General features: G+C 40.1%; 2 protein-coding genes across 3 annotated transcripts in view; both read left to right on the top strand.

Moving 5' to 3' along the window:
- Positions 1-15990, top strand: part of LOC105353989 (inactive N-acetylated-alpha-linked acidic dipeptidase-like protein 2) — a 129081-nt gene extending 113091 nt beyond the window's left edge. The window contains exons 5-6 of the mRNA XM_023954464.1: positions 983-1181; positions 12950-15990. Coding sequence (XP_023810232.1) covers positions 983-1181; positions 12950-13163 — 413 coding nt within the window. The 3' untranslated portion in view covers positions 13164-15990. The remainder of the gene's footprint in view (positions 1-982; positions 1182-12949) is intronic.
- Positions 15991-19915: 3925 nt separating this feature from the next.
- The window catches only part of LOC101158756, a 56506-nt gene continuing 55103 nt past the window's right edge, over positions 19916-21318 (top strand). For both annotated transcript variants that reach the window (XM_023954463.1, XM_023954462.1), the window contains exon 1: positions 19916-20265. In XM_023954463.1, the coding sequence (XP_023810231.1) occupies positions 20142-20265 (124 nt within the window). In that variant the 5' untranslated portion in view covers positions 19916-20141. The remainder of the gene's footprint in view (positions 20266-21318) is intronic.

The raw sequence follows: 21318 nt of genomic DNA, 5'->3' as shown, positions 1-21318 counted from the left end.
CTTTTGATTCATCAGAGCTAGCTTGTGTTTTTGATTCAAAAACCTGATGAGGATCGCTGGTTTATCCGTCTTCTTTCTCCTGGGGAGCGGGTGGCAGGTCTCGATGGTATTTAGATACAGGGAAAGCCCTTTAATTAAAAAATTGAAAGATTTTATCCCGTTTTATGTGGGAGCGGACAATGACCAACCCCCTTGTGCGGAAAGGCACAGAATGTACCATTATCCCTTGTGATGTCCTACGGGGTCAAGATGACCATTGACGTGTCATCCCTACCAAGACAAAGGTGGATAAAGGTGGAGAGGATTCCAAGTAATCCATGGACACCAGTGAAGATCACAAATCATTGAAGAAAAAAGTTCAGCCTACTGTCTAGATGACCCCACTCCCAATGTCAAAGTGCTGATAGCACAAGGGTTATTAAAGACAGAGTTTACGACACCTGAGCTCCTGCCCTGAGCCTATTTTACGTTTGTAATATCAATGGAATCATAGTGAAATAAATAAATAAAAACCAATGCCAGAAATGGCATGATAATGGTTGTGCTTGAACGGCATTTCTGTGGCACGAAAATCTGTCAAATTGTTTTTTCCGCGTCTTTGATCAACTATAAAACTGCACTGCTGAATGGATTGTTGGAGCACTACAGTTATCGCAGTCAGGAGCCTGCATGGCGAAGTGATACACACTGTGTTTGTAAATGACTTAAATAAAGTTTGACTGTTTTGTTTTGCCTAATGCACCATATGGTCTGCAAAATGACCTAGGCAAATCCATGTATTACATGCAAAGTTGAGCGGGAACATATGCATTTATTTACTATGTAATACTCATTAATCTTTCTACACTGGTATACAAAATGAGGTAAACCCCTTTTTTCTGTTTCTTTGCTCCAAGCTTCTACCATCTAAAAAATTCTGTTTTACTGATACTTTGGGATTTTGTACATCTTGTCTTTTCTCTTTTTCCCACTGACCATCCAGACATGAGCCCCGCACCTCCTCTGCTGCTCTCCTCAGCCTCTGCTCTCAGGGACCACGCAGCATTCTTCCAGTCAGAAATGATGAGGCCGGCTAATGACCCGAAAGAGCGCGACCCCTCCCACATGCGGATGCTGAATGATGTGCTGCGTGACCTGGAGAAGAGCTTCCTTCTGCCCCAGACGTCCCCTGGCGTTTTCAGGTAGAAGAAAACGTACTACCTCCATCTTAAAGATGACACTTGGCCTTTTGGGGAAGCTGAATAATCTGATTGGAGGATTGTCCTCCCCCAGATTAAGAACCCTGTGACTCCTTTTAAAAATGTCTAAAAGTGTCATAAATGTATCTGCACTGTCTTAGGGCAGTTTCACACTTCATTGTTTAGTCCACATCTGAGTTCAATCCTTCAGACAGTAACTATTCAGTATTCACTTCCCAATTGTTAGTGCAACATCAGCCATCTTCTCCAATCTTTCCGACAGCCTCCTGTCACTCAAACAACAGACTGTAACCCTTATGCTATCCTAGGAAATTTAACATTGGGAGTTGGGTCATCTAGACCCCACTAGACAGTGCTCTGAACCTTTTTTCTTCAATGATTTGTGAACCTCACTGTTGTCCATGGATTATGTGAAATCTCTCCACCTTTATCCACCTTTGTCATGGTAGGGAGAACACGTCAATGCAAGGCTGGGGTCATCTAAGATAGCACAAGGGTTTAACAAAGCTCTGCTTGTGTACAAGTCTGTCTATGACTTAGCACCAAATTACATTTTTGACTTGTTTGTCACACATGGACTACCTCTAACTCTGAGTAACTCAGGGTGGAACTTTGCAGATGCTCACCAAAAAAAAAAGTCTGCACAATTTTGTAGTGAGAACCTCATATCACAACTTCAACAAAAAAAAAACCTACAATGCAATAAAACATAAACTTTTACTTATTATATATTGGTTCCTTTTTTATTGCGGGGGATTAGATTCTAAAAACGACCCGGGATCGACGAAATCCGTGAAGTATTATTCTAGATAATTTAACGGTTTATACGTCATTGGCTTCAGCAAAGCAACCGTCCTCCGCTTTAAGAAGGACCGTTAAAGCTTCCGTGCCGTTTGTTGATTTCTGATCATGGAAATGTTTTAGTGCTTATAAAGATAACAACATTATTATAAGGTAAGAAAGTTCATTGAATCCTTTCTAGTTTCTTCATGTGAAGTTAGCATGTTCTCCACGTTCACACTTTGGTTTTCTCCTACAGTCCAAGAGCATGTCTCATAGGTTTACTGACAGCAGATGAGTGGTCTCACTTTTATCTTTCAGGAGAGCATTTCAAATCAAACTTTGTGGTATTGATGCTGAACCATAACATGCTTGACTCCTGAGCAGGGACCTGTCAGCAGGTCATTATCCCAGATGTGTTTGATCATCTCTTTCTCGTTCCGGTTTTGAATGAAAGCATCTCAGAGTCAGAGTGATACTGACTGTTGAACTGACCAGCTGGGTCAAAAACCCTCATGAATGCATAATAATGCTTTCTCAACTCAAGATGTTGCATATTTAGTTTGACAGTCTTTTAAAGAACCTGAGCTTTTACTTCCAACTCAAGGAGAAGAAATGTTTCTGCATGAATCCCGCTGCATGCCATGGTGAATGTTTGTTCTGTTACAGTGAAGTGGGAATAAAAAAACAAAACAGACTGGCTCTCTGTTCTGACTTTATACAGGTTTTTTTTATAGCGTCTTCAACCCTGAACTGAGAAATGAGCATTTTTTGGCTCGCACTGACCTGGTTTTATGATCATATGGTAGAGCACAGAAGACTGAAGCTTCATGTGTCGGACACTCCCTGGAGTTATTTAAATTCATGACTTCATTTGAAAAGGTCTTTAAGTCCTCTGCCATCAAAGAGATAATTAAAGGGGCCTTTATTAAATGTCAACTATTTAGCATGCAAAAGTCTTCATTGTGAGGGTGTGATGATGGGGATAAAGCAGCGCTGTGCACGCAGGGTGTGGCGGTGCTCGCTGCAGCTGGGTTGATGGGGATTTGGAGCACGGTAGTGATGTGCAGGCTGAGAAAGAGCGACGTGCAGCAGTTTGAGCTCAGAAATGCATCAACACAAAAAGTTTCTGATTGGTCCGAATGTATAGATCCTTTTTTTAAACAAAGAAGACACAATAAATTATCAGTCAAATAAAGCGCTTAACAACATTCCCAGCTAAAACAAGGTGCAGTAACGCATGTTAGGTGGAACTAAAATGCACAATATTAGTACGTTATTTTTACAATTAAAATTGGTAAAACAGAAATATCCCTTCCCACTGTCAACACGGAATAAATTTTCAATCCTAATACACCCAAGCCGCTTTCGTGCCATCTTTTAAGGTGGTCTTGGTTCGTTTCCAATTGGACTGAGCTTTGTTTTGCTTTGAGATTCCTCAGTCTGGATAAACAAGTGAACCGAAACGGCCACCATAGCCAGTGTTCATGTGATGGAAACTGATTAGAATCTGTAGCAACTGATGAGCCACAGACAAAAATAAAACGATTGTGGTGTTATCAAACAGAAAAAAGGGTCCAACTGTTTATCTGTAAGAATGTTTATTTTAGCTTATTGCATGCTTTTCAGTGTCTTGCTGAATGCACGGCGCTGCTGTGACGTCATCCTAAAAGCTACCTTGTAGTTTCCTAGCAGAATTGTCTTAAAAACAGTACCATAAGACCACAACGATCAGACACAGCAACTCACTGAAATGTGATCGGATGAATGCAGGCTCATTAAAACAACTTTTAATGTGATACACATTGTTTCTTACCGTTTTCCCGACAATCTGTATGTCATAAACAATTATCAGCGTACCTTCTTAGCTGTCTTCTTGCCAGTAACCGCCCTGCAGCATTTCTCCACCGGACCAAAAAGCAAGTCCAAGCTGTTGAGCATTCGTTGATGCAGACATTCAAAATTTGTCCGCGAAATGTATGAACTATCCCGACAGGAATTGCAAAGCCCAGGACTTTCATGACTTCTGCTTCTAGCTGCTTTACTCCGCCCTCACATTTTCCAGCCAATGAGTGAAGACATCTTTAGTAATGTGATTTTGTTTACAAGCTTTAGTCCTGAACAGGAAAGTCTGTTTAACTGCAGTCTGAATACAGAGCAATCACAAGGTTTAGGACTGGGTCCGGACCAACAGATTTTTTCAGTATGAATACACCCTAAATTTCATCATTAAATGGTCAATACTAAAATACTTAAACACATTTAAATTAATAAAAAAGAAAAATGGGAAGTGGATGCAGGAAAACAGACAGTTTTAGTCAATTTTTCAGCCGCTGCATTCTGCACTAACTTCCCAATTGATTCATTTTCACCAATGTACAGGACATTACTGTATCATTATAGTTGTCGGTTATCAAAAATGACTCTGACTACTTGTTTACACTTTTTATTATGATCTGGTCATGATCTATTAATGCGTCCTTGACTTCAGTCCAGTGTGGTTCCTTCAGTTTTCTGCTGCTATAATGTTCCTGTTCATGCCTACCCTGGTAATGTCTTGGTGTTATCGCTTGACCAGCTGACTCTGCCTGACACTCCAGTGGCCTGCTTGGCTCATCCCTGTCTGAGATCTCCTGACAACAACTGCCCGTGGATATAGATTGATCTGAAACGATAGAGTTTGGCCATAAAGACCATCATTATCGAATTTTTTGCACATCAAGGCACACTTGAAAGCCCTTTTTTTTTTCTAAAAACAACAGTGCCTCTTATAATCCAGTGCGCCTTATACTGTATATAGATAAAAACTAATTGTGAATATGTTAAAGTGGCTAACATGTAGCTTTGTTGAACTTTTTTTTTTTTATGTGTTACTGGTTAGGAGTTAGTGTAATAACCTTGAGAAGTGAAGTTATAATGCATACGTGCAATTTTGTGAGAACAGCTCTGGATGGCAGGAATGACTTCTTGTATAGTGATATCAGTCTTTTGCGGTATCAGTCTGTTTGTTTGTTTTTTTACACGTTGCAAACAAGGCTGGGAGTTAAAGATATGGGGTATGTCCGAAATCCCACCCTAACCCCTACATAGGTCACTATGTAGTGCTTTCGCCATTTTGTAGAGCTGTCCGAATCTACAATTCCAAAATTGATTGCCCTGGAAATTTGGAAGTCTCTGCGAAAAACCAGTGTGCATTGATGCTCCCTAGATCAGCGAATATAGATCACAATACACTGGATCGGAACATTTTTTACCAAAGAAATGTATTTGAATGTATTTTTTTGATAAACCATTAAGGTTTTTTTATCTTCAGAAGACAGTGGACTCAAAAATAATTGTCTCATAAAGCTCATTTACTTGATTTTCACTTTGTGAAATCGATGACATCACATCCGCCGTAAATAAAAAAAGGAGTGAGCATGGTGTCCAAATTGCTTTTAAAATTCACGACACTACACAGTGCCGCACTATATCGTTTTTTAGTGGTTAGGGTGGGACACATTCATAGTTGATACCCTAACGTGGCTAACGTGGAGTGGTCTCAAACTGTGTTTTTTTATGTGTCACTAGCAAGGTCAGGAGTTGGCATAACCACAGCAATGTCTGCTTCAGCTGTATCAGTCTGGTGTTTTTTTTTATAAGTTGTAAACAGGTTTGGTAGTTACATGTATTGTGGATACGCTTACGTAGCTAACATGTAGCGGTGTCGAGCTGTGTTTTTTACGTGTTACTAACTAGGTGGGAAGTTAGCATAGTCACAGTTTTGTCTACTTTAAAGGTATCGATTTTTTTTTTTTTACGTGTTGTAGACAAGATTGGGAGTAGGAGATATTGTAAATACGCTAACGTGGCTAACGTGTAGTGTGTTACAAACAAGTTCTACAGTTACTGTGATCACAGTTAATAAACTAGACTTACAGAAAGACTTATCTCTGATTTTTTAGTCCCACTTAATACACCTTTTAATTTAGTGTTCTCTATAATTGACACAAGTTTCAAAATAGACCATTCATTGATGGTGCACCGTATAATCTGGTGCACTCAATAGTGCAGAAAATACAGTATTTTAGAAAAGATAACAGGCAGCTTGTAAATCTGAGAACCCCATCTCAGCTGATGATGTAGAGGTAGGATGGGTAGAGGTGGCGGCTTCATGTTGTGAAGCTGCGGGAGGAACTTTATAAAGTAGATGGAATCCCCCAAAAAAGGTTTAAACTATCAAAGCATTGTCTCAAGCCATTAGCCAGGAAGATAAAGCTTGAATGCATAGAACTCCACCAAATAACAAGAAATGAGTAATGACTATATCCCTCGACAACAGCTGCTTAAAGACAATAAAGTCAATGTTTTAGGAGGCCATCACAAAACCCTGATTTCAGAAGCAACTTTTTTGGACTATATGTGAAATAAAGGTCCACAGGACTGACCTTTCATATGGAATAGGCCAGAATGATGGACTCAAGAGATATATTTTAAAAGGTGATGCTATCAAATACCCATGCAAACATCTGATTTCAAAGAGAGCTATACAATAAAATGTTTTCTCTTCTAATTGTAGTTTTGGCAATCCTACCTGAGCTACAACAGGAGATCTTAATTTCATTGACCCGCTTTTGTCTGGATTCTCACATAGTCAGAGCTCTCTTTTCCTCATGTTATTCACAGCTTATGGCAGTAATAGATGTCTTAATTGTCCTCAACAGTCATTTGCATTCAGGGTGGAATTAGCTGCTCCATCATGCTTGGAAAGCATCAAGTTTTAATGACACTCATTTATAAAGGAAGTTAGTGTTCCCGTACAAGACTGAGACAATTAGTTGAGTTCTGAACAATCGTTAAATTGTTTGCTTCCAAACACTGCTGTGTTTTAATTGAATTCAGATTCACGTCAGGCTGTTTTTCTGTTCAGTAAGATAAATCCTGCAGCACTCAGATGCAGGGTATTTTCATCCACAGAAGCTTCTCGTTTTAGATGTACATGAATTTAGTTGATCGTCATGTTCGCACAGACATCACTTGTCTTCCTGTGAACATTTAGTTAAAGGATGCCTGCTGTGGAAACAAGGTATCCAGGATGTCAGTTGGTATTCACTAAGTCCTGATTAAGTATTTTTTTGTCATCTTAGCTGTAGATTCACTTTTTTTTTGTAAACAAAAAAACAAAACAAAAAACATTACAATTCACTTATTCAACAGAAAGTTCTGCATCTATGTAAATTAGAGTTTCCCCCTTAAAAACAGATGAAAATCATGTTTTTAGTGTTTGCTACAGGTTCTTGTGGCATTTTTCTGATAATATAGCTCAAAATTGCATTTTTGTGAATATATACATTGAAATTATCTTGAATCTGGCTTCTCAGTTGTTGAAGTGCATGACTGGCACATGGAAAATCAAGATTTGCATCCCAAAGTGTGCAATGAGGTTCATCCAGTGTGGGTCCTTGGGCAAGACACTTTGGGCTACTGCCTATTTATGTAGCCACAAAGGAGCCCAAGTCTGGATCCAGACTGCATGAAATACACTGTGGCAACCCCTGAAAGGATATGCCAAAGTAGTAAACAACAACATCATGTTTTGAATCGGGAGCAGATGAAAAAATGCCATTCAAAAAAGCTTGTAGTTGTGATGTAGAAATTACCCTGGGCCACAAGCCCCCTGCTCCGCTCTTTCCTGTTGTGTCCACTTGTAGGCAAATAAATCCATGTACTGTTTTTTTTTTCTTGCCTAATCTGACATCTGGCTTCAGACGCTACAGCTGGATAGCTCAGATATTGCTCGCCATCTTTGTTGCATCACTAATGTCAGGTTGGGGGGGGGGGGGTGGGGGGGAGGGGCTGTAAGCTAGCAGGAAACAGGAGCAGCAAGGTGGTAGGTGAAAAAAGTACTACTGGAATTGAGCAAAGTGAATATGCTTTTCAAAAAACTGTGCCAAGTGAGGACAATAAATTGATTGAACAATGCAAACTCACCTCTGTACTATACTGTTGCTGTGTACATAAAGGTCATCCATCCACCAGGGGGTTTTTTCAAAAAGAAGGTTATGCCAGTTACCACAATACGTTTGAGGTTAAGGAAGTGAACAACCTCAGCTTTCGGTTCCAAAAATAAAAGTATGTTTCAGGGTGTGTCAAGTTGCCATAACAGCTCATGCTCTGAACACACCGTGGTCTGGAGCAGGTTTAGTTGAAGGTTAGTTGGTTTCAGAGAGGTGAACCAGCATGGCGTGTCCATTGGAAGATGATTTAGTGGATGAAGAAGCTTAGATAATGTGTTTCCACTGTGACAGGGTGAAAAGTAGTCGGTGAAAAATTTATTTATTTTAAAAAGCACAAAAGCATCCATCGTATTCACGTTCATTCACATGATGATGATCTGGTACGCCCTCAGTCATCTTGCTGCAAAAGCCACTTCCTGCCGCTACTTCCGTGTCTCTGTGAGCATTCAATAGGGGTAAAAATAAAAGAAAGAATGGTCGATCTGTTATTGTCTCGATGAAAATCTGAAAAATATCATATTAAGCTGGCTTCTTCGCCAAAAGCACTTACCTTTAGCTCGTAGCATAACAACAATAGCAGTACGTCACGTTTCCCAGCATGCTCAGTGGCCAATCATTGGTCTTGTTGTTACACCTTGGTCACAGGGACACGGTGATCATCATCATGTGAATGAACGTGAATACGATGGATGCTTTTGTGCTTTTTAAAATAAATAAATCTGTTCTCTAAACATCCTCCGTGTCTTCAATTCAATGTAATGAGACACACACAGACAGAAATGTGAAGGTATCTGCTGTAAATCTATGACGTAAATTAATAACAGGATATGATCGGCTAGTCAGTTAGCATGTAGCCTAATAGCCTTCGAATGTAAAGCGACTGACTGCTTAAGTTAATAAAAGACAAGTCCTGAATATTATTATTCCTATTCGACCCTAAACTACAATATCAGCTGTCTGTCAACCGACCAGCCAGTTGCCCAAAGGCCGGCATACATCAAAGAGCTCTGCGGCGGCGCTAGTAGTAGCCTAGCAGGAGCTATCGTATGACAAAGCAGCCTAGTTATCATAAATCTTTTGATATTTTTCTTATATTCATTGAGACGGTAATAAAGTGATCATTTTTGTTTTTCATGTTCCTTTTTTGAACGAATATGGGTCACAGAGACACAGAAGTTACCGCTGAAAGCGGCATTTGCCGGCTCACAGAGAGCATATCCGCGTGAATGACTTATGACGTGAATAATTATTGCGTTCGAACGGATTAATTATTGCGTTCAAACGACATAATTATTGCGTTCGCACGAGTTAATCATTTCGAGGGAACGGAATAGTATTTTGAGGGAACGCAATAGTATCTTGTGGGAACGGAATAGTATCTTGTGGGAACGGAATAGTATGTTGTGCGAACGAGATAATAATCTGTGGGAACAAGATATTAATCTGTGGGAACAAGATATATTTTTATATCTTAATGTCAGGACACGGGCTCCGTAGAAAAGACCATGTCTGGATGTTGTAGAGATAAACTTTTTTACATTGATCTTACTTAATTATTTGTTTCAGTTAAGATAAATCATGTTTTTGAAAATAACACGTAGTAATCAGACATTTATTTTACTTTCATCCAAATTAATTTAATTAAGAAGGTGTAACTTTGGTGTTGCTGTTAGATTTGCAGCGCGAGGAATTGTGGGATACCGTTCCTTTTACCTATCTGGGTGGATTTGTTTAATTCTTTCTGCACCATGAGTGAGAGGGAAGAAGCGGGTGATGAGTTTATTTAGCACCCCTAGTGCCACATTTAATACAAGAACTGAAGTTAAACTCAGAGTCAAGATAACTGAGTGTGTGTTATATTTTGTAAATCCACACTATATCATTCATTTTAACTATATAAAAATGAGAATATCCGCGGCCTCAAACCTAGACATATGAGAGTTCAAGAAGTACAATGAATTAAGATGGAAAAACAATCCGCCGGACCATAACCCTCCCAGTCGACCAGGTACTGCAGACCACGATCTACCCTTCTGGAGGCGAGGAGAGCCTTGACGGTGTATACCGGTCCACCGTCCACGATACGGGGTGCCGGAGGGGGTTAAAGAGGGGAGACTCTAGCAGGTTTGATCTTACGTGAAACACAGGATGGACTCATAGAGATCGGAGCAGCTCCAGTCATACAGCCACAGGGTAGATTATCCGAGTGATGGGGTATGGACCAATAGAGCGAGGGAGGAGCTTTCTGGAACCTCCCTTTAAAGGAATGTCTGTAGAAGACAACCACACCTTGTCTCCCACCTTGTTGTCAGGAGCGGCTGACCTCCGACGATTAGCCACTACCGTGAGTCGTTCCTGGTTTTGCAGAAGGTCGAGCCTGTATTTGCTCCAGGTTCGGCGACAGCGTCTCACAAACGCAGCAGGACTAGAGGATGAAGCCAATTGTTCCTGGTGAGGAAACAAAGGGGGTTGGTAACCACAAGCAGCTTGGAAGGGTGAGTGTCCAGAAGCGTTGACCAGGGAGTTATGGGAATACTCAGCCCATGGGAGCTGAGATGACCAAGTCCTGGGGTTTTTGCTGCACATGGCTCGTGATGTCGTCTCCAAATCTTGGTTATACCTCTCTACCTGGCCGTTAGTTTGAGGATGAAAACTGGAACTCAGACTAACCTTGATCCCATGGAGGTTGCAAAACGCCTTCTAGAAGGTGGGAATGAATTGGGGTCCATGATCTGTGGTGATGTTCTGGGGAAGTCCATGCAAACGGAACAAATGCTGAGAGACTATCACACCTAGTTCTTTGGCAGATGGGAGTTTCTGCAGAGGTATGGCATGCACCAGTTTGGAAAAATGGTCTATGATGGTGAGAATGACCGTTTTACCACGGGAATTGGGTAAACCAGTTATGAAATCCATGGCTACGTGGGACCGAAACCTAAATAAGAAAAAGGGAAATACGTTTGTTGTTTTTTTCAGGAATTATAATAAATACTGTTAACAGAAAATTAGAACGCAAACACACAAATTAGCTTCAGATGAAACCAAGACCAACATGTCTCTTGGCCTCAATCAACATGTTCTACAAACCAAAACATCCCTAATGGAAAAAATAACCTTATCTGATACTATCAAATCAAACAGTACAGAAGAAAAATTAAAAAAAATAAAAGCCAGTTCTTACCTATTGCCCCTTACACAACAATACACAGTATCATAAAGACACTAAATCCAGCCTGTAACCCAGCGATCAAACACCAGTCACCTTCAACTGCTTGCTGTTGATAAAGTGACTTGTCAGAGTCTTTGCTGTGGATGTTGCGTTATACCGGTACATTGCTTCACATAGCGTCACCTTTTGGAGAGGTGTTAAAGGTCATGATTGCTTCACACCCCAAGTGCACAACCCCAGTCCCACTGGGTGAAAAATCACTCCATGAACCCTGCTCATCCAATTTGAGAGAAATCAATGTCCCAAAACCTTTAAGAGGGCAACCCTCTCTGTTGACCTCAGGCGACACATGCTCGCCCGAAAGATGTGTGTTTCTATAGGTTGATACACAGTTTTTAGTGTCTCAGTTGTTATGTCACTGTCAAACTTATCAAGATTTTAGCCCTAGAAGTACTGTTTTCAGTAAAGTATTATTTAAACATTAGTCCATCAGTGAAGCTCGTCTGAGAAAGACATTTTCAGAGGAAAAATCTGTGATAATGGACTGTTACATCTAAAGATATTATCTTACAAGTTTTTTCTTGACATTATTCAACCACTGTTAAGGGATTAAAGTCTTGAATGTTTTGAAAGTGTTAAAGGCTTCAGATTTGGGAAGACTTTTTGCAGTAACTCTCATTCTAATCTTGTCATCCAAAACTTCTATATGGCAGAAACATACATAACTAAAAGAATGTCATAAGCAAATATGTACACATAGAAAATATACTGATTAATTCCAAAACTTATAAAAATCCAAAAATAGCACACAAAAGCTTTAGGGATGTGTTCAAACCTATTAAGGGGTTTGACACATAACATAAAGCTGCAGATGTCAAAGAAACCTACACCCTTGCTGTATGAGTAACCGTGAGCAAAATGTAAGACTGGAGAAGCAACAAAAACAGAACAGGGGAGTGCGATGTGAGGTATTATTCATGAATCACCAGTAAACAGTCTTCCATGAGTCCAAACCATGGACACTGGATGGATAATATGACATTTTCACCTCTAAATTCCACAATTTTGAGCCTATATAATATGTATGATGCAAATGTTAACATTTACATCTCTGAATACAGCAAATTAGTGCAGGTTTCTTTATGTTTTATTTTTTATTCATTAGGCCAAATTGCCTGCACGGTCGGTGGCGCAGTGGTCAGTGCTCTTGCTTCACAGCAAGAAGGCCCCCAGTTCAAGTCCCAGCTGGGGGGAAAAAACATCAATGGGGGACCTTTCTGTGTGGTGTTTGCATGTTCTCCCCATGCATGCATGGGTTTTCTGGCTTCTACCCACTGTCCAAAAACATGCTTCATAGGTTAATTGGTTAATCGAAATTGTCCCCAGGTGTGAATGTGAGAGTGCGTGGGAGTGTGATTGTGGACACTCTACCCTGTGACAGACTGGTGACCTGTCCAGGGTGCCCCCCACTGTCCCCCACAAGTGGCTGGGATATGCTCCAGCAGCCCCATGACCCTGAAAGGGAATAAATGGAAGAAGATAAATGAAAAGGCCAAATTTTTTTAGGTTTGTATATTTTCACATACACCGGTATATTTAAGTTTCCTGTTTTTTGGGTTCTCCATCACCACATAATCCATAGCAGTGATACTTAAAAAATAAAAAACGTAAAACCACATAAACACCTGTCTTTTACTACCAAATTATGGATCAAGCCATCTTTTCTAGAAGATGCAAAGAGTGTTCAGACTGTTGTACTCGTGGTCCTGGCTGCTCAGTGACTTCCTCTTCTCTGTGTCTCACAGGAATCTGCTGTACATCCTCCCCGGGAAGACTCCTCAGTTTTCTGTCCTGAGCTTCCCACAGGAGCCTCTGCTGGGATGCAGTGAGACCAACAAAGTCCAGAAACACATCCTCTGTGGAAAAGCTGTGAACCGCTCACTGTCGCTCCTCCTCAGGGCGGTGCAGTCAGCCGACAGGCTGATGTGTGCCGGCCTGACCCTGTTTGAAAATGAGTGATTTTTGCAGACAAAGTGTATGAGCATTGCATACATTTTAAATGATCAGTCTTGGGTTGTCTTTAAATTTTGTGTATAAAGACTTCTGACCGCAAAGCGATGGAAGATATCTACTGGTAGCTTCCAAAACAAACACAAATTTGCCAAAGAAAGCTTTCAGTTTCACTCTGAGAGGTGGAAAAATGTTAATCAGTACTTAACAGGTGATGAGAAAATGTTATTTGTAATAAGGGAAAAAAGAAAAAGTTCTTTTTATAAGTTTGTTGCCATAAGCTTTTTCAATTGACTTTTTGGGATATTTTTTAAATTCTAAAATCTGTATTCTACAAAGCAACAGCATACACTGGTTCAGTCATTCATTATTTTTCTGACGCTTTTTAGAAATAACACCTTACAGGACTCAGGACACCGGACCATATACTAAGACGCAGCAAACCGTAAAGACTCATTTCCACTCTGTTGCATTGACACAAAAAAATGGAACGTTCAATAATCAATCGGAATGTTGACATCGCCTCAGTCAAGTTTGCATCTGTCCCTCCGCAACGCAAGCAATACGCAGGAAATAGAATTCCAGTCCGTTGACGCATCAATGTCATGGCATAAAGCCAGAGAAACAGGAAACAGGTTCGGCTTTCAAAATAAAAACTTATTAAATTTGATCTTATATTTAAGAATAAGTGCCTACGCGAGAATGCATGTTAAAACCGTCGATTACAGCAGTGTCCGTTTTCTCCATGAATGACAAAAGTTTAATTTTGGGAGCGGAAAAGCATAGCATAACTTATGACACCAAACATGCCTTTTACAAGGACTCAGTGAGGAGGGAGAGGGCCTGATTGGTCACGTTTTGAATGAGTGAAGGAGGACGGACCGGAGACACAACGGAGGCAATGTATACTCCCCACCCAATGCAATGCAGACGCACCACAGACAGACCAGTGTAAATTTGGGACAAAAGAGTCAGAGATAAGTCAGTCTGACTTCCTAAACTTGGTTTGTAACATGGTAAATGCTAAATATTAGAAGCATTAGCCACATTAGGGTCCCCCTGTAACTCCCAAGCCTGTTTACAACACGTGAAAAACAGACCGATACCACTAAAACAAACATTGTGACTAAGCGATCCCCAAGCTCTGTTGGTAACACTTAAAATAAAAACGAAATCTGAAACCGCTACTGGTTAGCCACATTAGCATATAAAAAAGATACTGACATTTTGACGCACTACAAAATGTAACGCCTTTTAAAGGCGCCTTATAGTTGCGAAAATATGGTACTTTGATCAAATCTATAAGGAAAACTGAGAATCTACACATTGAGAATGTCTAAAACAAAAAGTTTAGAGGATTATCAAATAATTTGCTTGAATATTTTTTCTGCCAGCATCAAAACTGCTAGCTGAAACAAAAAGTGGACCCGTTTTTTATTAGCCCATCTTTTCTTTGTCCTTGAGTTACTTGAAAGTCTGAAATGTTATGTTGAGCCCATAAATGAAGAGCCTACTAAAAGCGCTGAAGATGTGGGCTGTCGCTCACAATCATGAGCCTAATCTTTACATATTCCATTGACTAATAGAGTTCAACCTCATAAGGTATTTACAGTTCACAGAAACTCAAATTGAAATAAAATCAAATTTGATCTTATTTTGGTCTTAAAACTGATTATGTTCTCTGTAGCAATCAGATGGAAATGAAGATGAAGCTGGCAATGAAGCTGTGAAGCACAGTGGAAACTTCCACACTGTCATTTTAAACAAATGCAAATTCATTAGAAATTACCAACAGCCTGCAGGAACTAGAGGCTCAAATTTTAGTTAACAGAGAAGATGAAGCTCCATGTTTGGACACTTTTTTTTCCTTTTTTTCTGCATAATTCTAATGTTGTTTTTTTAAGCCTGAGGTACAGCATGTTTTGTCTGAGTTTCTTTTTTTTTTTGTGTAGTCCACCCATTTGTTAGTCACAGCGGATGGACACAGGCTGTCAGTGGGGAAAAAAATGGGCAAGCCTGTATTTCTTGCAGGTTTCCCACAGCAAACAAGAAAATAATGGACCATTCAGTGAGCCCATAGAGCAAAATGTTCATTCACAATTTCCTACCGGAATGCTGCAGGTGACAGGTTTTAGAAAACACTGGGGTGAAGTAACTGTAAATTAGGTTAGCTGCCCTAAAGCCTGAAGGCCTTGCCACACAGCCACTACATACTTTTTGCGCATATACCCTCCATGACATTTCGGTCTTTCGTGATACATGCGTGACATAATTCATAAGTGTTTCTTGTGTTCGTCATTCGTCGATGTGCACAGATGTCCGTCAAGGATCACGCAATTGTGCATGATTTTTGCCAAATGCATACGCAAATTTGCGGCTTTCCACGACTGTTCCACGTATGTCTAATTGACTTTTCACGCGTGTACCATCAATGTATAACTTTTATATCGCGCATACGGCACACATATCATACATAACTGATCACTAATGAAGTGCATATAAACAGCCAAACAATCACCCAAGGTTCATGTTCAACAAGGATTTATGTGTTCTTTGCATGCTTTATTTGTACTTCCTCCTTGGTTTGAACGTGCTCCATTTGTGTTGTATCTGTGAAAATTTCACATAAAGACCACAACTTTTCTCACTTTCCACTTACTGTATATTGACGTATGACGAATTTTCCTCTGTACAATGTGTGCAAAATGTACATACTGGCTGAGTGGCAGGATTAGTCAGAACTTCCCAAACGGGTGGATATGGGCTGTCTGTGTACAGATAACCAGCAGGAACTTTTGACCCTTGTGCTATCTTGTGGGGTCCAGATGACCCAGCTCCCAACGTTAACATGCCTTGAAGGCACGTTAACATTGGGATTGGAGTCCTCTGGACCCCACAAGACAGTGCGCTGAACCTTTTTTCTTCAATGATTTGTGATCTTCACTGGTGTCCATGGATTACATGAAATTACATTCACCATTATCCACCTTTGTCATGGTATGGATAACACATCAATGTAAGGGTGGGGTCATCTGGACCCCATAAGATAGCACAAGGGTTAAGAGCCAACCCGGTGAGCCTGTAAGGCAAAAGTGTTCATGCACACTTTTTTCTACAGGCATGCTGTGGATGACAGGTTATTAGGAACTGTTAAGATGCATGTAAGGGTGAAGTAGATGTGACGCAGCCGAGGCCTACAGATGGTTTTTTTTTTTTAACCCTCCCGACCCTGCGCACTGTACAGGATGCCGAAATTAGACAATTAGAGTGTGCCATCTCACGGGCACTTTGCTATCACCAGCACACCCTGTGCATGCAATAAGGAGCCAGTGCACACGCCTCTCTAATGACTAAAGTGATGCATAGCGGGCGCCGTGCGACAGCATTGCCTGTACGTCATAAGTGTGTGTAACCCACAAATACTTCATGCTACACTTACAACAATCCTACATTCCACTTTCACGAGATCGTCGCTCAAGCCTCAAGGCAACTGCAAAGCACACCAACGTGTGCATCTTAAGATGCAGCTGCAAAACCCGCATGGGGGTTGACCCATACAGGGGACTAAGTCCTAAAAGGCAGCCCCTTTGTACGATATTCCACAGGCCCAGGCAACCTATAAAGCACCCATTTGGGTCAACGCCCCCTCACTGGTACCCTTAAAGTATCGGCCAAACAAAAAAAACACGGTTTTTGCAACTGTTTCTGAGTTATGACTCAACGTGAATTTGTAAATTGCCTGTATATACGTTGTTTCTGTGCTTGCTTTGATTCTGTGGGTGGATGTGATGTGTTTTACTGTGAAGGAAAAAACTTTTTTACTGTAAGAAAAAAAATATCATTTTATATCCATGATCAGAAGACTCAGCTTTCTCAGCTGTGCTTATATTTCTATCAAAAATTTAAACAATCTTGACGGCTTTTTATCAGATTCCAAGGTTAATGTTTAATACTCATGAACTATTGAAACTCTTCTAAATTACAGAAAATAGTCTCTTTTTTTTAGAAAAACATTTTTAGGACAGATTTGATACAGAACATTTTATAAACTGAAGTAATCACTTTTGCATAAACACTTTTTTGTGTGAAAACCAATGTTCAGGGATATAAAGCAAAAATACTTTGTGAGGATTCTTACTTTGTAAACATGTAATAAAGCGTCGTCATCTATCTTTTTATTAGTATAATTTGCATGACAGTTGATTAAAATCTTTGTGATCAGCATTTCTGCCGCTCCGCCATGTTGGATGGCAGAAACCTGGATGCTCTGTGTCAGATGTTTTGTTTCTTCGTGTAATTCAATGTTAGATGCAGTTTTATGTTTCGTCAGCTTTTGTCAGATCTTGACCTTGTTAAAAACTCAGCATGGTAGGGGGATAGTTCTGTGAGTCTGTTAAATAAAAATTGTTCAAACCATTGATTGTATTTGAGAACTGGACTGAGTAACCATTCCGTCCTGGCGTTCCAAACAGGAAGTACCCGCTGGCTCCAAGACCAAAATCCCAAAGAGTTCTATTGAGAAATAGACCGCTGTTGCTGTCCCTTTTTTCAACAAGTTCTTTCAAATCCTATTTTATTCATGATATTATTTCTTTAGTGCAAGTCATTTACGTTATAAACTGATCGATAAGATGCTAATAAGATGATAATAAAAGCACGTGGTCTCACATTTGAAATCTTTGATCTAAAGATTTGATTTACTCCGCTTTCAAGTGGTAGGCGTGTGGACTTCCAACAAGCTCACTTCCGACTGGCAAGTGTGGTTGGCATGGAAACAATGACTCAGACTAATTCGGACCAACTCCTACTTACTGACAACATGTTGCTCAGACGAGGCGTAGGTTTGTATTCCAACAAAAACAACAAAAAAAGGCAACTGAATTAACTTACTTTGATTAGAAGCCATTTTCTATGGGTGACGTCACTCGATCCGGTTCTCATATACAGTCAATGGCGCTAACACAGTGTTGGACATTGACATTAAATTGTGGGATTTACTGTGTTTTTCTTATTGACATTGAAGCTGTGATGACTGGCTGATCTATTATGCAAAAATGAAATGTGTGTATCATGATGAGACGGTACTAGAAACTGCTGTTTTGCTTTATTTGCACACAACGCTGAGAAGAACCTCTGATCTGTGAACTTGTACAAGCAACTCAGACATTTTCTGCTTTATAACTTATTGTAATTTAAGATTTAAGTGAGGTGAATTCTGAACCACACTGACGTTTTATCAACTTTGTTTTTGATGCATGAATATGAAATAATGCTGCATGTTTACAGATATTTCACTGCAGCATCTGAATATTTTTACACATATCGTTCAAAACTATTTGTGTCCCTGTTGTCTCAAAGAAATCACAAAAATAAAACCAAACAGCTGTTTCACTAAAGTTCTTAGCCTTCAGTCGATTTGATTCCTAAGAATAAATGAGTTACTGGTTTCATCTGAGGGTCCTTTTAAGTCAGATTTCAGCACAAAGCTTTAGAGATTCAACAAAATATTTCTTCCGGAACATTAAATCTCAAAATGTTTTAATGACACGTCCACGGTTATCAGATTTGTACGCTGGCCCTGAAGTTCAAACCACAGCAACCGATCACTCAACGCAAAAACGTTTAAAGATCGCAATGACAATTCAAAAGGCAAAACAAACAATGAGAAAGAATTTTCTTTAGAATGAAAAGAAAACTCAAAACAGTTTGCAAACAAGAATAATATTCAAAAATCAAAATGAAATGTTAAAAAATGAAACAAAATCAGAAACTGGAAAATGTAGATATTTTGAGATGTTTGAGTTTTGAAGAGGAGGAAAAGCCAACAGAATTTTTTGCTCAAACTGTGGTAGTGACTTGAAGTGACTGTGGCCAGACGTTCAGAGAAATATCGTCTGTCAGAAGATATTTCCATGCAAAATAACTTCCTGTTGAAAAGGTTAACTACGACATCATCAAATCATCCTAAAATCTACCTTTTCTGGTTTCTGACTTTGTTTCATTCTGTAAAATGTCATTTTGATTTCTGGAAATTCCTTTTGTTTTTTGAAATTTTCCTTCTTTATCTAATATTTAATTATTGTTTGGAATTCTATTTTATTTAAATTTTGGGGGGAATTTTGTTTTGGTTTTATGGAACTTTGTTTTGATCCCTAAAATGTAAGTGTTTTTTTTTAATTATTTGTTTTGCAGTAATTTATGAACTTGTTTGTGACTGGCCACATGTCAGCCACGTTAATGTGTTCACAATACCTGTAACTATTAGACCTACTTGCAACATGTGTAATAAACATTTTAAACGAGCGCTGTGTACCTTTCCAAATCACTTTGACATTAGTAAACACTGCCATGATATAGCGATTGCGAGAGCTGCGCTATAAATGTGTAATGTTGTGTTGTGAATTACAGAAGACACTTATCTTGTAAAATCAGGAGTGCCATGATGCACACAGATGGATATATTTGTCTACGGCACCATACAAATATATTTTTTTAAATTACATTTCATTTGTTTTCATTTTGAACAAATTTTGGACAAAACTAATTTTTAAGTCAGCACATTTTGAAAAGAATTATCAAGAAAAAAAGATGATTCCTTGTTATTGTTCCTACAAAAATGAGCTTCGCTAAAGCTGCACTAAATCAGTAATAATTGTATCAAAAGTGTGTCATTCAGAAAGCATGTGCATTCAGTTGTTCCAACATTACCGTAATGTTGGTGAGAAACGCGCGTGTAAGAATTTACCGAGTGACGGCGGGGGAGGGGCGGGGCTTGTCCGCAGCAGTAAAGGTGCAGAGCACAGATGTGGAGGTCACTTTTACTTTTAATTTGAATTTTGATACACCTGCCTGATTATGCAGGAGCGTGTTTTTATTCCTGATGCAGACAGATCCGCCTGCGAGCTGCATCCGTTCCTGCGCGTTTGACGCGAAAAAGAAAGCAAAAAAAAGCTGGGTTGCAGATGAACGGAAGGAGGAGAAAGTGAGATGATGGCGGCGGATGCGGAGGAGACGGGAGGGCGGACGGACCCGTGTGCTCCTCCCGGCATCAGTCTGAGGCGGAGGGGCTCGGACAGGAGGTGGAGGCTGCGCTCTGTGTATCTGCAGTGCTGTGAGTACCGACACGCGCGCGCCATGACAGACACACGCACGCGCTGCTGCTGCTGCATCTTGTGCTGGCTGGGAGACCCAAACCTACAGTCAAAGGGACTCTCCACCAAAGCCCCGCTCAGAAGAGTCCAGAATGCAGACTGAGAGCAAACCTGAGTCCCAACAACCTGAACCTGCACCCCAACCCCAACAGGAACATCTGAAGAGAACCCACCAACACAAATGCAAAAGAACATCCACACACACAGGCCCACAGAACCCCACGCATACACCAACAGCCATTATATGAAGCAATTACTCGTTTCTTAGGTGGGATGCAATCTAATAATAATTGATGCTGTTTGGAGAACAGATGTTTGGAGAGGAGAGTTAGTTTTTTTTTTTCCCTCTCTTTTTCTTCTAAGTCCCACAGTTTCAGATTCTGGACTTCAACCAGATGTAGAAAACATTAGAGTTTCTCTGAAACAAGGTTCTTAAGCAAAATCTATGAATGAAAGAGTTTCTCAAGTAATTTGAATACTAAAAAAACAGGTGGGTTAAATTCTTTAAAGATCCACTCCAATGAAAACCATGTTTTTGGTGTTTTTTAAATGTTCTTGTGGCATTTAATCATGATGGAGGACAAAATTAAGCTTAAAATCACGTTTCTCAGTATTTCTTTATTCAAACTGGTGTAAATCAGGAGCAGGCGAAAAAGTAATGTTTGAAAAAGAGCGCATGTGTAGCTAGAAAATACGCTGGATGGGTCGGATGCTCCCTGCTCGGCTCCATTCTGGGGTGTGAGGGGCTGTGAGCTAGCAGCCGAGCGTGGAAACAAAAGGGCGATGGCAAGTGGAGACGGGGCCACCCACGGTCCCACCCACAACTCTGAGGTGAATTTCTAATGAACTCCTGCTGCTCTGCAGAAACTTTGTCCTAAATAATAACACAGTTTTTTTATTATTTTGCCTAAAACGTGATAATCATCGTTAAAAGTCCACTGGGAACGCTTTTACAATAGATCGAAAGATGATTAGAGTGGGACTTCAAACCCGATGTTCTACTTTTAAACAGT

Source organism: Oryzias latipes, chromosome 4, assembly GCF_002234675.1.
Source record: "Oryzias latipes chromosome 4, ASM223467v1".
Classification (NCBI taxonomy): Eukaryota; Metazoa; Chordata; class Actinopteri; order Beloniformes; family Adrianichthyidae; genus Oryzias; species Oryzias latipes.
The sequence above is the reverse complement of the archived record's forward strand: the minus strand, read 5'-3'. Positions and strand labels throughout refer to the sequence as shown.